General features: G+C 39.7%; 1 protein-coding gene across 6 annotated transcripts in view; it reads left to right on the forward strand.

Annotated features, from left to right (window-relative positions):
* The window catches only part of mcf2la (mcf.2 cell line derived transforming sequence-like a), a 50,483-nt gene that overhangs the window by 3,607 nt on the left and 28,985 nt on the right, over positions 1-17,891 (forward strand). For 3 of the 6 annotated variants that reach the window (XM_086068163.1, XM_086068168.1, XM_086068169.1), the window contains exon 1: positions 2,849-3,039. The exons of 1 other annotated variant lie outside the window; for it this stretch is intronic. In XM_086068163.1, coding sequence (XP_085924289.1) covers positions 2,916-3,039 — 124 coding nt within the window. In that variant the 5' untranslated portion in view covers positions 2,849-2,915. Of the gene's footprint in view, positions 1-2,848; positions 3,040-4,124; positions 4,186-7,072; positions 7,343-17,891 lie in introns of those variants that run through there. 2 more of the 6 variants (XM_086068167.1, XM_086068164.1) reach the window with 2 other exon arrangements.

Genomic DNA, 17,891 nt, shown 5'->3' on the forward strand with positions numbered 1-17,891 from the left:
AATGAACTATCAATAAGAACAGTTTGTGGTGAGTCTACATACGTTTAAATGTAAACAAAGAATCGTGAGGTACAAAACATTGTTGCTTGCAACAGCTTTTGCTTGTCGTCCATGTTTTTCCAGCGTGGACCGTATGCGTAGTTACAGACGTATATAATTATCTGAACTGCTAATGCCACTCTAATTGATGTAGCGAGAAGTGAAGCCCCTGGCGGCCATCTTATGTTGCCACTTGCTAAGATCACCTAACTTGAATACACTGATTTCTCTGCAGCGTTATCATGTTATTTTCTGTCTCTACGGCGAAAATGCCACGTTGTGTGGCAATAAATATTAAATGGAAATCCGGTCTTCTATGTGTGCCCTGCGATAAGCTGGCAACCAGTTCAGGGAGTACCCTGCCTACTGCCCAAAGCCAGCTGGGATGGGCTCCAGCACGCCCCCACTCACAAGTTTCTTTCTTTCTTCCGTTCTTTTTTTTCGTTCTTTGTTTGTTTCTTTTTTTGTTTCATTCTTTCTTCTCTCTTTCTTTCTTTTTCTCTATCTCTTTTCCAAATTACTTGGTTCAGTTAGAATTGCAATTTAAACAGTCTCATCTTCATCATGTTGTACAGTACACAATATTGACATCATGAGACCAAGACAACATCTAAGAATAGACCAACATTACTTTATCATTGCAAGGCTAAAAACAGGATGTTCCCACAGAGAAGTGGCCACTGGGCTCAAACTGCCAGTGTCGTCAGTGGTTACATAAAAAGCGACTAAACTAACTAACTAACTAACTAACTAACTAAAGGTCCAAGGGTACTTCACCCCAATTAACCTGCAGGTCTATGACCTGGGCGTGTCCGATCATAAAGCTATTTTCATGGAACTCCGTAAAACAGGTTCATACCCCACAACCAAGCGCCATATTATGTTTAGAAACCTGAAAAAAAATCCCTCTTCCATACACTTGGTAATCCAAAAGCTGTCAGACAGTCAACAATAGTCAGTGACCGAGTTGAAAGATACAACTTCAGCCTTCATGACACCTTTGAGTCCAGAGGTGGCCGCATCAATGAATTTTGAGCATCTGTCATTCGGCAATCGTCAACAGACGGAACACACTTCCGTCATCGTCAATCCGTCAACATTTCAAGCCGAACCGTCAATCAGCCATTCGTCGATTGCGCAGCAAAATGAGCGTCCGTCAGTCTTGCCGTCATTCCCGGTGGGAATCTGTCAATGTTCTGTCAATCGTCACCAAAATGGGACGTCCGTCATTGACGGATTGACGGACCTTCCATCAATATTGACGGAATGCCCACCTCTGTTTGAGTCCCACGTCCCATTAACTCATCCACTCCCAGCCATTTTCACTGAAGCAATCCCGTTTGCTCCCGGCTGTTTTACTGGATTTTGACAGATTTTGCAAGGCCCACAAAATATTGTGTTCTATTGGTATAAAAACATGGAACCTACCAAAAGAAAGATTAGAGTATCTTCTTTCATCAGTAAAAAAAGTATAAAAAAGTATTTCCATTTTGCAGCAATTAGCATTAGAATATAGCTAAGTTTCATCATTATTCACAAATCTATATAGAACTGTGGGTAAATGAGCTTTTTGGAACATGGCCCTGGTTGATCTCTTTTGCTCTGCTGCCACCTGCTGGCCGTTTTTGTAATAACTACCATATTTTTTTAAACCGTTCTCTGCAGTTGAGAGGCTGCATCAAAGCCTTCTGTATGCTCTAGCACAGGGGTGCTCAAGTTCGGTCCTTGAGAGACCCTATCCAGCCTGTTTTCTATGTTTCTCTCCACTAACACACCTGATTCATGATTATGATCATTATCAGGCTTCTGCAAAGCTTGCTGATTAGCTGATCATCAGATTCAGCTGTGCTGCAGGAGTGAAACATGGAAAACAGGCTGTATAGGGGCTCTTGAGGACTGAACTTGAGCACCCCTGCTCTAGCATATATAAATAAATAAAAACACGTATAAATACGTCTTTGGGACACTTAAAACATTTAAAGTAAAACATATTCATACGTTTTTGGGAGCAAATGAGTTAAAGACGAAAGGAGTCTCTAGAATGGTTCACTGTAGAGCTACGGTCTATGAAGAAAGCTGGTGAAGGCCTTGAACACAGATTTGTTTTCTTCTAGCCTGCTTTGTACTACTGCGTTTGTTCCTGCTCCTGCATAAACGACCGCCGCACATCACGTGAGCGCCATAGCTCGTGGTCGGGTGCTTACACGCACATCACAAATTCTTATACGCCGTAGATGGTAGGGCATAGCATCGTTCGTAATTGATTTGTTTAGTCACATGCTGTGATCAGCTTTCCCCAGATAATTTCCGTGAAGGCAACTGTGTTTGTAAGCACAAAAAAAAAGGTGATTCTAAGCATGTAGCGTTTTGTTGTATTTTGGTGTGGTTACGGTCAACAGTAACAGTACCATTCAAAGACTTTGATCGCTCCTAGCTGAGGGCATCTGGTCAAAGATGAGAGCACGGCATGGGGGAGGCGGACTCTCCCGATCGCATGTTATTTCTTTCTTTAGAGTTGTTTTATTACATTGGTGAAATCAGTTTAAGTAACTATCCAGTCCACACTAGAATTGAGTGGAAGTAGGTGGTAATTATTTGTTTTTTTCTTTAACGGAAGGCGCCAGTCAATTTTCGGTCGTGCCCAGAAGGGCGTGCTGTAAATAAATGTGTTCACCCAAGCTTGGTTTGCAAATTCATTCAGCACGTTAAGTTGAAAGCAGGCGGTGGGTGATGTCAGAGGACACCCTCCTCCTCCTCTCTCTTCCTGTGATAAAGCAGACCAGACATTAAGACAAATAAACATGCACAAACAGCAAGCAGTGGGTTAGTACCGGGCCAGCCGAGCCATATTAATATGACATAAGTTGACGGGGACCATGTCTCTGGTGGAGTTGATACAAGAGATTCAAACTTTGTTGAGTCAACTGCTTCAAATTTTATCTTTTGGCTCACATGCTCGACATGCATCAAATATCACTGGCGGCCATCATCCCACCTCAGGTCAGTGTTCTCTTTGCCATGTGCTATACATATCACATTTTGCTGTAATCTACACAAATTAACACTTTCAGATTAGGCTACATACAGTACTTTCTGTATCACTTTGTGTTATACTGCACCGGTATGTGGCATCTTAACCGTAGTAACTGATTAGATTTTGCAAGTGGCTAATTGCTAACAGACTTTATGGCCCCATACGCTCGCATGCAGATTTGTGGCTCAGCTGACTTGCCACCACAGGTTGAGCAATTAATTTGACTGTAAGAGAGGAACAAGGTCCGCAAAAATCAGTACAGCCGCACAAGCAAGTGTGTTTGTACTACTTAACCATGTCTGGCTGTCTTTGCTGTGGAAGAGCGGGACAAAAAAAGAAGCCTAAGTATTCACGGATTGAGAACACAGGTGAGCGTTGATTTACATTAGGTTTAGGGTCACTAGTTGATTACGGCAGAAGCTGAATTGTTACATGGGAACGTTTATCATGCCTAATCCATGTTCTCTCACAGTGCATGAAACCAGACAGGTCTTAGACTTTGCCTTGTTTTGTGGACATTTTGTGTTTGAGCATTTCTAAGCAAACAGTGTGTGATCCCTTCGGGCCACTGATGTGTGTTTTGAAGGCGCAGGCGGATGATTCAGTAGCAGTAGTTTGGTATCTTTCTGGAGCTATGTTAATGCTAATATTTTACACTTGCTGGACTAATGGTCTTTGAAAGTTCATTCAAAGTTTGCAATTTAAGTGGAGTATTACTTGGAAATAGTTCATCCAAGTAATTGGCTATGCAATGAGCAGATTGCATGCTCACAGGTGCACGTGTCTATGTGTGCGTGTGTGTGTGTGTGTGTGCATGTGAGTATAATGTGGGATCAACGATGTGTGTTTTGGGGTCAGGCCACAAAAAGAACTGCACATTACCATTTCTCTGTTGGTCTGATACTCATCTGCAGAGCAGCAGTGAGGCGGGACAGAAAAAAGGAGGTGTGGTCACGCTCGTTGACAGGTGTAATTGTATAAGGAGACTGAGAGATTACCAGATGTATGAAATGTAATAAAGGAGTGCAGGATAAGTTTGATGCTCCTCGTTTCTTAACCTGCGGTGATGAAGATGGGGATCAAAGAGGAGAAGGGTGCGAAGGAACACGGAGGTGAGCGGTTTGTCTGCATCTCACTGGCGGAGATGGAGAGCTACTACGGATACACCCAGAGCTGTCAACAGTTGCATTGTTAGTGTGCATGTTTGCCTTTGTCTTATTTGGTTTACTTCGATTGTTACCTCGATGTGCATGTCATGCATGAATAGAATAACAATTTATTAAGTGTGCAATAGTGGCCAACAGATGAGCCGCTGTCTTTGAATTACTTGATGTCATCTGTCACCCCGGAGCTTTAGTTGTCCAGCTTTTAAGGTCTTTAGGATGTGCTCATTGAATTTGAAAAATAATTAACCTGCTTTTTAGTTAAATATACCTTTCAAAGCCCTGTCAGCTCTTTAGAGTTATCCTCTTCAATGTTAGACAACATCAACCACAAAGCAATGATTGTGGTTGTGGCCATTACAATTCAAAATGTTGTTTTGTGAAAGTGTAGTTCATTACATATTTTTACAGCCTGGGAGGAGAACAGCGGGTTCTGAAAAAGTACCACATCCTTGTTTATTCAAGGTGGTTTGATAAGACATTTGCATAAATTGTGTGTGTGTTTGTGTGTGCGTGTGCGTGCGTGCGCGCGATGATAGAACCTGATATGGTGAGTATATTTTTGGACCTCAATGCTTGCTACGGCTACTCTGATCCATTTCCTTTGGTCTTTATTTAGCGCTGATCTGTGTATTTTTAGTATTTACTACAGCAGTAATATTAGGGACTTGCACAACATGTGTTACCACTTAGCAGTTTCTGACTCTTTTTAGTGGTGCACTGACATCTCTGTTACTGCCATACTGTATATAGTGGCTTAGCCTGAGCACCTTGGGATGTGCAGTGCAGACCTATGCCAAATTCTGATTTAGTGCCTAAATGTTTTTTTAAATTTGCCTTTATTTAATTGTACCTTTCAGTGAGCCTGAACTGTAACTTCCTTCACATACTATACACGTAAAACGAGCCGCATGAACAGACATCCTAAATACATGTAATGAACTATAAGTGTCAACATCAGTCAAAAACATGGAAAAGAAAGCATGAAAGTAAAAAAAAAAATCTTTATTTTGTCACTTGAAAGTTGTAGTGTAAATCCAGGCTTAAATGTTTTTAGCGCTCACATTAGCTATTGTATATTTCAGGACATGATCTTGAACACAAAATACATATTTGTGTTCAGCACTTTATTGGTGTTTTTGCTTCTATCCTCTTCACTTGCCTCTGTAGCTTGAAAGTTAATTATACTTGTACACTTGCTGGTGGTCTTTTAGAGGAAAAATGTATTGTGTCTTACTCTATACGTCTCAAATAGTACAAACCAATTATTTTTGACACACAGTCAACTGGTTACATTAAAATTTCAAGAGGATATTGCTCGGGGCTTGCACAACCAAAACGTGTTGATCAGCTGCTCATAACTTCCAGTGTAACCATCCCATATGTTTGTGCATTGTGTATTTGTTCATGGTGTGGGGGCCACTTCCCCTTTAATAGAAACAAAAATCACAAGATTTGTCACACTGTTGTTCATTATTTCAGTTACTTAATCTGACATGCTGCCATTATGTCCAGTATGGCGCAAACGTATTTGACCACCTTTGAATGATTTTTTGAATGACGTTTTACTCACATTAGTCATGTTGACATATTACAGTAAATAATACATTTACATACATAATACAGGGTTTAAAAAAAAACACACCACTGATTTCCATAATGTTGAGGGGTGGCATACGTATATTGGCATGGAAACGCTTATTTAGTTTGGTCTGGATCTGGAGAAAGGTGGTTGACAGCTGCTGGGTATATAAAATAAGAACCCATTGTTCCCAATTATGCACAGTATCCAGATCAACATTAATATCAAATGATTTCTTCTTTAATAGTTTCTTCATTTACCACACTACACCATTCCACAATACTTTGCGTATCAGTTTGGTAGTAAATTCAGTGATAACACAACAGCAAACAACTGACCATAAACCATAACCTGCCCTGTGTGACGAATGAGTCTATATCCTCTGCCGTTTCTCTCTGCTCTGAGTTGCCTTTCAATTGGCGTCTTCCTGTTTACTCTCCATCTATCAGCAGCGGAAAGAGTCGATAGTGCATCAAATAAATACATTTCGTATAGTCTGCTACCCACCCCCAATGTCACCCCCCGCACGTCTACTTTACATCCCGTGGACGCATGTCTGTCTGCGTTCACATTTAATCCACAGTGATCTCATTTCAGTGGAAAGATATAAATATTTTTAAGTGTGTGGTGTGAAACGTGTAAATATTTTAATAAAAGACCACAGAGTGAAACAAAGACAGGAAATAGGCTACAGTAAAAATATCTAGCTTTGTTTTTATTGTCATATATTTAGGCAGTTGATATTAATCAAATTCAACCTAATCCCAAAACGGCAAAGATGGAAACAAATGTGTTTATGCAGCATGTTCATTCTGAGTGGTTCAAAATTCAACACGCTCGTAAATGAATTGAAATATTGTCCTCATGCTACCTATTTCACACGCCTAATATAGCTGTAGGGATGAACCAGTTACATAAAACAAACAATGATAATCGTTTTAATGAGTTGCTGTCCTCGGATCAGTTTTCAAATGTTGCTTCTTACCACATCTTCGTGGCACAATGGTTCTCCCTGCTGTCTTCTTTTACATTGTGTGTGAATGTGTGTCTCTGGTACTCAATGAGTGTGACAAGAGTGCCACTAAACATAAAGAATACGATGTTAAAGACTTGTGTGTATCTGGTCAAGCATCAGTGATTCTCTTGTGCCGAAACAGGGTGAAATGTGAAACTGGAGGCGGAACTTCTGTAGCTCCGCCTACCAGGGGGATACTATGTATTCAAGTGTGTGTGTATGTGCGAGTGTGTGCCACCACTGTGCTGTGACAGCCCAGTGAGCGGCTTTAGTCCTCAGCTGTGCAGAAATGGACTACCGGTGCCGGAACTTCCACTGGGATGTTCTCTGACAGAATGCGGCTGTGTGTGAGTGTGTTCGAGTGTGTGTGCGTGTGTGTGTGTTTTGTGTGTGTACATGTATCGGATCGAGGGTCAAATAAGTAGTACCAGCAATCATGGCTGTCAACAGAGTATCTCAACTGTGCTTTGACATCACCAGGCTTTGGCTGCAACTGAAGATGATGACAGGTAGAGTGACTTCTCAAAAGTTCACACCTTGTTTGTTGTTTTGTACCGTTTTTTTGTTTTGTTCTTAATAGGTGCAAAATTGTCTTCATCAGTGTTCTGGGTAGTTTGTAGGACCATGCTCCTTTTATCGTTTAAATTGTCCATCTGATAAAAGTAGATGTTTCACTGGTGCTTAAAGTAAAAAAAAAAAAATCAAGAATATTATTAACATATCAGTAATATTAAGTGCTCCCATATATTAATAAATAAATAAAGCCTCCATCTTTATTTGCTGGCCTGTCTTGCTCTTGTTAATCTGACCAATGGAGTGTGATGGTCACAGTTTCACAGGTTAGGGTTAAGATGAGCTAATTTATTTTAATGGATTTTTTAGTCTCTAAAGCGCAAATACGTGATAAAATGTAGACATATAGTATGTAGGAAATGGCTATCTATGAAAGTGGGCGTTATAGGCTATGACGTCAGTGCTTTGCTCAGCGGTACCTCGGCAATTGTCAGGAGTTGCCAAGAATCAAACAATGACTGTGGTTCCAAAGCCCAAATCCGTACACATGAGCTTCTGTTGCCGATCTGGCAATATTGTTTGCCGTTGTTTTTTGTCATTGTTATGTTATATCCGAGAGGAACTAAAGTGTCTCCTTCGCACTTAAAGGGTAAGTCAACCCCTTCCCAAAAAATCTTTGACAATAATGTTTTATGCAGCCCCACTAGTCTAAATATGTTATTCTGATTAATATTGCGTTAGTGGAAAATGAATTAAGCAGCAAAAGCCAGCTGTTTTTATCCATTTCAGGGGGCGGCCATTTTGCCACTTGCTGTCGACTGAAGATGACATCAATGTTGCTCAGCTCTCAGGTAACAACCAATCACAGTGCAGCTTCAGAAAACAGGTGAACTGTGATTGGTCGTTGCCTGAGCCTTGAGTAACTGTGATGTCATGTTCAGTCGACAGCAAGTGTCAAAATGGCCGCCCCCTGAGATGGATAAAAAATTGCTGGATTTTGCTGCGTAACTCATATTTCACAAATGTAATATTAATCATAATGTCATGTTTAGACTAGTGAGGTCACATATAAAATACTATTGTCAAGAAACGTTTAACGTTGACTTCCACTTTAAACACCCTGTACAGATTTTTTTGTTGGGAAATGGGTTAAATCCACTAATGAGGTCATGTTGCTCCATGAAAGATCATTTTCTTGAATCAGCTTATCGCCGCTCACTGTTCCCTTAAGGCACAAGGATGTGTAGCGCGGCATACGCGTTCACTGTTATGAATGACCCGAATGAAAGAACCTGACTTGACTTTTGTCATCATCATTGATTTTGTTTAATGGTAGCATGGCGCGTCTCCTTCGGAAAGTGTCACTCTCCATCAGTCTTACATAATACAAAGCATGGATTTTATCCCGAGGTTAGATGCACATATTGAAGGAGTGCGGGCGCTTGTGTACATATTTGTGTCTTGGACTATGCACAGATAATGTGTTTGTGTTCTTCCTGTTGTCCTCTTGAAACAACATTGAAGCAAACTCCATTCTTTGTGTTGAATGTCAAATTATTATACATTGTTGTGCAGGCAGGTAGCCTAGCCCTCACACTCTCTCTCAAAGGCAGTTAAGGTATTGGTGCTTGCTGTTCACTTTATGTTTTGCCAAGTCAAGATTAGAAGTGCTAAGCTCCCATAATGCAGCTGGCATGTGAGCTGTGTTGAATGCATGGCGGACAAAGTGTAATAGCAACAATGCGGGTTGTAGTGGACTGGATTTGCTCCTCAAGGAGCTACTGAAAATGACACCTGCATCCACACAAGGCAGAGGTGTCCAAACTATGGCCTGGGGGCCATTTGTGGCCCACCGTCCATTTTTCAATGTCTCACAAGGCTAGTTAAGAAGTATTTATGACTAATAAGACAATTTCTCTTGAAAGCACTGTGGTGAATAAAGACAATTCAATTTTAGAAGCAAAAATAGTTTCTTCCACTTTCTGCTGTCATGGTCTGATTTATGAAGATATTACATTAAACAGTCAAGAAACAGTTTTTACAATTGTCATCTCTAGGGATGTTAACTTACTACTTTTTTTTCCCCCAGACCGATAGAAGTATGACTATTCAACTCTTGAGTAATAACTTTTTATTTATTTATTTGAGGAGCATATTTGCTAATTAGTGGCAACTTTGTAATGTTGAGTAGCAGTTTTTTTGCGGGTTAATCCCGGTGACCTGAAACAAGGGTGTAATTAAACAATGAAAATATGACAATAAAATGGAGGAGTTGTTGAGATGCAGCTATTGAATATTTTATTATTTGAGTATGCTACTGAAAATTCTATAAAATAATCAAATATTAGAATAAATGGTATGTGGACTGAACTTTTATAGTGCTTTGTACACCATGGTGCTCCAAGTGCTTTGCAATGTGTCACATAAAATATATATTTTTTTACATTATTAAAGAAAATAACAAATAAAAAGAAAAGAAAACATTTTACTTAATAATTAACGACCAATTGGTTCCATTTAAAATGTAAACACTGTCGATGTTTTTAGTTTGGCTGTTTGAACAATGTTATTGATCATTTAATCCAAAATGTACTTTGTAAATTTTTTATTTTGTCCCACTCTGTACTGTATGTCTGTAACTTTATGTTCTTTTGCTGCTGCCTGTCTTGGCCAGGTCTCTCATGAAAAAGACGTTTTTTAATCTCAGCGGGACAAACCTGGTTAAATAAAGGTTAAATGAAAAAAAATATATACAGTTCCTACTTCTTAAATTACAATGTGAATTTAGTATAGCAGCAAACTATTTTCTTACGTAAAAACATTTTCTCTCTGGAAATTACAAACACAAATATACTTTTCAGTTTAAACTTAGCATTGCTAGTATCAAAAAATATATTTTTTTAAAAGGGCGATAGCCTTAATGCAACATAATTTGTGTAGCGAGCATTTTGGCAAGTGACATGTTAAAGTACGTTCAGTTCAATCTTTCTGCAAAACATCATACAACAATATTCCGCTGCAATATTTAACAAAGAAGACATTCAAATTATGTCCAAGTTATATAGGGTGTTTTCATTGATTTATTTATGCCACATAAATGTATCCCATTACTCCATACTGACAGATATCAACACATTTTGAGCTTTGGTAAATACTGGTCTCACATTGCCAACTACTACAGTAGAATAAAATACAGTCCTTAACACAGAGGGTAGAGAAATAGAGTTGTGAGCGCTGTTACATTGGGAGTGACAACATGCAGCCATGATCTGTTTGATAGATAGTTCGAGCGTGTAAAGTAAACTGAATGTCCAACGAATATCAGACATGCAGCCAACATTTACTTGCTTTGTCAGTGTGTTAAAAGTTTTACTTCTCTTTCGAATGGTTCTTGATGGGACAGAAGTGTCGATGGATGTTTGGAAGACGCGCACAGACTTGTGTATGAATTCATGTGTACACTAAGTCTGGAAAATACCTCGTCATGATTCAATTGCCACTTCCGCAGCACTTAGAAAATAAAAGTCTCTACACATTCCAGCTGTCAATACAATAACTGTGCGCAAATGACATTTTCTCCTAGGTGAATGTAAAAAGATTCTCTCTGTAAAAAGGCACACGTCTGTTAGTTTTGTTAGTCCATTTGGCTTGTGAAATCAATGTTTTGACGTGAAAACTGTGATGCTTATTTTGAGCCCTGAGTTACCAATACCACTAGTATATAAAATTCCCCCCATAAAAACGATGATAGATCTTTTCAGTAAAGACCTATATATCCCAATATAGCATTTTCCCTAAAATTGCATGAAATTAATGTCAATTTTCTATTCCTGTAATTTCTAATTTCTAGGTCCTAATCGTAAAGTGGTCACAAGAGAGCGATCGATATTGATATCAGCCACCGTCACGCTTACCGATACCTTAAAATAAGGCTGGTATTGGCACAGATTTCTATACCTGATATCAGTACACTACTCACCAATCCCTATTCATCTTCCTACAGTTGTTTTGGTTGTGAATGTGGTGGTGGGCTTCAGCTGCTGTTCAGTGCAGGGTAGATCTTGTCTTGTAGGATAAAGGGCCATCTTGAAAATTTCTTTAACTATTTGCCTTGGGACCTTTAACAGAAAACGTTATGTAGCAGTTTATCAAATTAACTAGAAAACATAAACATTATACAACTTCATTCTTGATTGATTTTAGTTTCTTTAACAAATTAAAATCAAAGAATTCTGAAGTGGCCCTTGCATCCTTCCATTTTCTTTATGCAGCGCTCCCAAAAAAAAAGAAAAAGAAGCTTGGTCACCCCTGACAAAAGATACATTTGCGGTGGATAGAGACAAGGCCTGCCCGTAAATAGCGAAAATGCTTCATAAATTGTGTATTAAAAACAACAGCGCTGATAAACATTAAATATAACATGTCATGTTTACAACATCTCTTTCTCTGAAAGTTACGTTACGTTAAGCGGTTGTTTTGTTAAGGGGTTAATGAAAATAAATGCATGAACATCGTCATTCAGGTGTTTTTTTTTGCTCAAACTAATGCTAATTACGCTTGCTCCCATGAGATGTAACAAGGGTAATAATAGATCATCTTTTGGGTTCACATATGGCAGACTATAGAGTGAATGAGGTTGTTTTTGCTGTATTGTCTTATTTCGCTATCCGATCAATGACGTCAATGATTGATCGTGCAAATTATGACATAACAGCCGATCACTAATCTTGCATAAAATGCCAAATATCGTCCGATTGCCACAATCCGCGCAATCAGATCGGTGTAAAGTCTAAAATATTTTTTTTTATCAGAGCACAGTCTCCACATCTCTGACCTATAAAGTCACAATAAATTTTTTACATTCAGGTACGATTACTAAACTTTCAGTAGACGGATCACCTTCCGCTCTCTCAGGCAATTGTTGACCTTTTGATTAGGAGTGGACCCGTTTAACTTTAGCACTGCACTGCATGCACTGCTGGTGTCAGATGTATTGGGATTTCAATATTTCATGACTGCAGAGCAAACTTGCATAATAATAGTCATCACTTGTCCAGTCTGTCTTGCTGTCTTAAGTTTGTTCTCAGTTGGCGTATTTGGCTTTCTATCGGCTATAATAAGATAAAGCCGCTAACACTCAGTCAGACTTTTGCCATTGCTTTAACTGTAGGATACCTCTTATTTTTGAATGTGAATGCCTTTGTTTTTCTCCTCCTTAATAGTTTGGCAAGCATCACTTCACGGGAGCAGCCAAATTACCCAACTCAACCACAAAACAATTTGCAGCCTTGGCACTTGCTGTGTGCTTTGTAAATATAACATATTTTGTGACCAGACTTTCTGGCTGCAATTTTCGCTTTATCCCTAATTCTGTCTTTGGGTTTCGGAATGGACAACACATACACATTCCACATAGCTGTCGGCCTGGATGACCCAGTTTTAGTCAAGCTTTTTGTGTGTGTGTATCAGTGACAGATGGCATTTTGGTAAAGCCTCACCGTAATGCCCCATAATAGAGCTCTGCTTCACTTACAAGAGTGTGTGTACACACGCAGCTGCAAAGTGACTGGTAAATCCTGGCATCTCTACAAGCCCACACGTGTGTTGAAAATGCAACTGTCCATTTCTCTGTTGGTATTTGATGAGTGGACCCCTGCAGTGTGTGTTTGCGTGTCATCTTTACTAACATACTGTACATGCTTTTGCTTGTTTGCATTGCCCTCAAGCCAGATTTTGTGCTTGTCTGTGTATGTGTACATTGTGGCGGAAGTAGTTCAGCTTCTCGGGACTTTGAACTTTGACTGGCCATCAGCGTTTGCAGCCATTAACAGCTGGCTGCTGTGTTTGAACTGGCAGTGTGTGTTTAGCAAAAATAAAAGCTGCAGGGAACAAAGGACTGGGCGTGTGTCGCTCTGTGGTTTGACGCTGTAATTAAGTATTAGCTGGGCCTTTATTGCCAGATATACCAAATAGTTCTTGAATAAATGGTGCGTATTGCAAAAAGATTAACAACAGTATAACAAGGTAGTAGCAGCTGTGGGTCAGTAAAGCAGTCTGTGGTTTTTATACTCACTGCCAAAACATGAATCTGAGTGTTATTTGTAGGGGCCAACCGATTATAATCGGCAGATTATCGGCCTTCAAACATTGGTCAAAACAATCAGCAAATTGGGCCAAATGGCCAATTATTTTCCCCTTGAAGAAAAGCGAAGTTTCCGACGCTGTGAAAGTACCCTGAATGCAATATTTTGCTTGCGTCGCATTAGCAACTAGCAAGTGTGTATCGTATATTATTCTGGTTATTCTGTTGTTCCCCAGGTGTTCTTTAACTCATTCATTGCCATCCACGAATTAACTCGGATTTTTAATCTAACCATCCACGTATTAACTCGGGTTTTGCGGGGGGGGGGGGGGGGGGGGGGGTGTTATGCACTGGACGTAGAACAACCTCATGCAAATCCCCAGCAAGTATTAAGCTTAAAAATGATTGTAATGAGGTGTGGTTGCCAGTAAATGGCAACAGTAGCTTTGATCAGAGGAGAGCCAGCATGTTGGGGGAATTGAAGAAGCCCACAGTGGACAAGGAAGTAGATGGTAGCATGTGGAGGAGCATTAGCTTAGCGATAATAAATTTGTTATGACATGGGAAGGCACCGGGTGATCGCGCGTCTGTTTTACTTTCCCGTTCACCGAATGAAGCTTCCTGGGCAAACTGCATAGAGGTAGGACGCCACATTGATCTAAAGAAGCCACACAGCAATCATCATATGGCTTTTTACCTGAAACACCACCTCGTCAAGCCACTGGCGTCTCCGGACTTTTACGTTTGCATCTTTGTGGGAAAGCGTCATCACGCCACAGATTAAAGAAGCCACGCAGCAAACATGTATCACAGGGCTTTTTACCAGACACTCCCCCTCGATGTAGCTCCAGCCAGGGAACCATGTGATGAGCGTCCGTGCATATCCCGTTGGATGCATCTTCGAGGGCAAGCTGCGTCACCGTGTAGGTAAGCACGAACTTGGTCCCATGTTAAATTTCATAACTTCAAGATGACCCCTTTCACTGTCCCATCAGCCCACGTCATATGATGCCTATACTATCTATTGCCTCGTGTGTCATATAGAAGTGCACGATAAGAAAAAAGAAAAAATGGTTGGATCAGTTCGGCAAAATCACTGAATAAATGAAATAATCAAAGAAAAACTGGATGCTGGACAATAAGGAACACAAGGCTTGTGGTAATAAATGCAAGTGCAATCTGCAAGTGCAGCAACAAAAAATTATTTTTTGTAATGTACCTTTTCCCTTGCATTATATTGTGGATCCAGCACCACAACCACTCAAGCTCCACCTTGTTTGCACTGTAAAGGAAGGTCAAAATATTTTATTTCTTCACATTGTATGAAGTAAATATGTTTATGGTGATTTTTATGTATTTGTATTGTGCACATCAGGCAGCAGACGTTGAGATGATTCTTGGATGGCATCATGCTGACTTGTGTCCATCGTGTTGCACAAAGGACAATGCTTTCACCTCTACCACACCCAAAGAAAGTTTGCGCCATAAAGGTGGACAAGACTGCACACATGCACACACGACTGCATACATCTACACCTGTAAATAACTCAGTCTTCATAGTTTGGAAAAATATTTAAATTGTAAATAGATACTTGGATAATTTCGTAGTTAGATAATTGTTTTTTGGCATCAATAGCCTTTTCTTATGAATTGTTTGACGTTATTTTGAAGAAAAAATACTGTTTATATGTTTGACCTGTAATAAAAACAAAAAGTATTGCTGTCAAGGTTGAATTTTTACTTGAAATGCATCTTTTCACAAAACCCTTGATTTCTGCGTTATTTTTGTCAAAACAGGATTTTTATTTAAACTTGCCTCTCTTCTACTGCTAAATAAACAAGAATGACAAATGCTAGAGACTAACTTTGTGATGAAAGATGAGGGTTTAAGCTTTCTTTTGGTAGGTCCCATGTTTATATAACCATAGAGCACAATGTTCTGAAGGCTGTCGAAAATGGGTTAAAATCCTGTAAAATGGCTGGCACTGAGGGGATGGCAGTGCTGGAAATGGCTGGCATTCAATGAGGTAAGCTGTTTACTGACATCCCAGTTCGAGTTAACTGTAAAACTAAACACACAATGTTAAGAATTGCATCCACTGTATATTTAAATACAAAACATGCTTCGTTTTTAAAACATCGCTAGCCTTGGGAGGATCCCATTCAAATGCTAACAGGAAGTTAGCATCGACTTCGGGAGTGTTTTTTTCTTTTGGTCTTAGCACACATGCTTGTCAATTGTTGGAAAGTTTGACGGTGTTGTTGACGCATCAGAACTGTTCAACAAGCAGCGGGCCAACACATTAAATATGTAGGCATGTGTAAAGAAATCCTTTCCCGGGTCACCCAATTGAGACAAGCACCTCCATGCTTTCCTCCTCCAATTTACTTTCTCAGCCAACACACTCTCCGGGGGTGGAGGGGGAGAATCACACCCCTGTTTGAATTAATATTTCCTTTCAGGCATGCTAGGATATGTTTTATTTCCTCCTTCTAAGCCTATGAAAAAGCATGAATGAAGTGAGGAAGGGGTGTCTGGTTGGGGGGAATGGTATGAATAAGGTGGAGGGACATTCTTTTCTCTGCTCCCCATAATCGCTATTTGTGCCCCACTTCCACTGTTTGTGTGTGTGTGTGTGCGTGCGTGTCCGTGTCCGTGTCCGTGTGTAGTTTCACTAGCCATAGTTCAATGTCATTCAATGGAGTGAATGCAGGCACTTTTAGAGTGCAGTCGCAGTGAAAAAAGACGCCTGCATGTCTGATGTCTCTCTTTACACAACTTGATCAACTTCTATTTCTGAATTCTTTCGCCAGAATGTTGCATTTGACCCAAGTGGCACTGGTCTCCTCAAAGTATTTTTGTTAACTTCAGAGAGACAAGTAATCTGTCCCACAAAACAAAGGCCTAAATCTCAACCTAAAGAATACATTAACTGTTAACACCAATCAGTCTGAAGGTAACGACCCCAAAAAATTCATGTGTGCACTCAGCACATGACTGTAGGGACATACACAAGGCATGCCTGGTTATTTACCACAATCTTAGTCTGTTGTACACGCTAAACTAGCAGCTGCAACAAGCCAACATGTAGCCAACAAACACATGCATACTTGCGTAAAAAAGCCTGTCCTGGATTTTCCACATTTCTTTAAAAAAACGCTTCACAAATTGCTCTTGATTATGTACATTTGTTTCACTCTCATGTAGTAGCAGATGATTATAGCAGTGGTTGTTTTTGGTCAAATTAGAGGCTTCTGGGCTTCGCTGGAATGCTTGTGGTCTGTTTAAAATCTGCCAAGTGGACCTGCGGCTGTGCCACGTCTCCATTTTACCATAATTTCATTCAACTCCCATACATTTTATTACTTTTCCTTTCACTTCCTCCTTCGCCTCATTAGTGGCTTCACCATGTCTATTATTTATTTAAAAAAAAAGAAATGGAGCATGAAGTGGCTTTTTTTTTGCCTGATTGCTAGTTTGAGGCCTTCTACGCAGTCAGAAAAGTTCACCAAGGGTTTTATTTGTGACCCTCCAGTTACAATCTACGCTAATGTACCCTTTGGGTTGATTGTTGAGCTTGTGGGAAGCATGCTCCATGTTGACATGAATGGGCTGGGAGATGAGAAATTATACAGTTGTGTGCTGAGTACTCTATAATTCCACACTGTGCAGGGTTAGGTTGCAAATTTTAGTCTTAGGCTGGATTAACACTACGTGCTTCAAGTGACACAATTCAAATGTTGTACTCTTAAGTAGCACGAGTCGAATGGGATATGCGTCATGGCAACATAAACAGAAAAAGCCTCTCGAAATCCGTTATCTCAAAATCGGAATAATTTTTTTGCCATATGCGGATATAAAAACCAATACGTATCCGATATCTTCCAATGTGAGTGCAGCGTAAATGTGCTTGTACGTAATTATATTATTCATAATGTTTTGTATTTATGCTAATGAATGGTAAATGGCACTTCATTTCTATAGTGCTATTCCACCTTACAAGCCCCTCAAAGCGCTTTACATTTTGACTATTCATTCACTTTCTGATTACGCAGCATCAGAAGCGACTGGAGGTTTAGTAATTTGCCCAAGGATACTTCCACATGGTCATTGTATTGACTTACTGTAATATATGTTGACATTCAGGGGTCACCTAGCTTTCAGAAACTGAAAGCTACTTTATGGCTACTGATTAATGCAAAGGGCTACCAGTTTAATACACACTTCTGATATTACAAATTTGCGAATTATATTTATACCATTATTAATAATTCATGATATGTCTGTATGTGAAGACACTGATTATGCAATTTTTTTCTCACAATAATTACAAAACAGATAAATATCAGTATACAACATTGCCAGTACTATTTACACTTTCATATATCTACAATATTCCAAGAAAATCACAATGTCCCATCACTGGTGAGCAATTTTTATAACTCACAGCTAAAAGCTCACA

Source organism: Leptonotus elevatus, chromosome 2 (genome assembly GCF_054856555.1).
Source record: "Leptonotus elevatus isolate MCC_2025b chromosome 2, RoL_Lele_1.0, whole genome shotgun sequence".
In the NCBI taxonomy this organism is placed as follows: domain Eukaryota; kingdom Metazoa; phylum Chordata; class Actinopteri; order Syngnathiformes; family Syngnathidae; genus Leptonotus; species Leptonotus elevatus.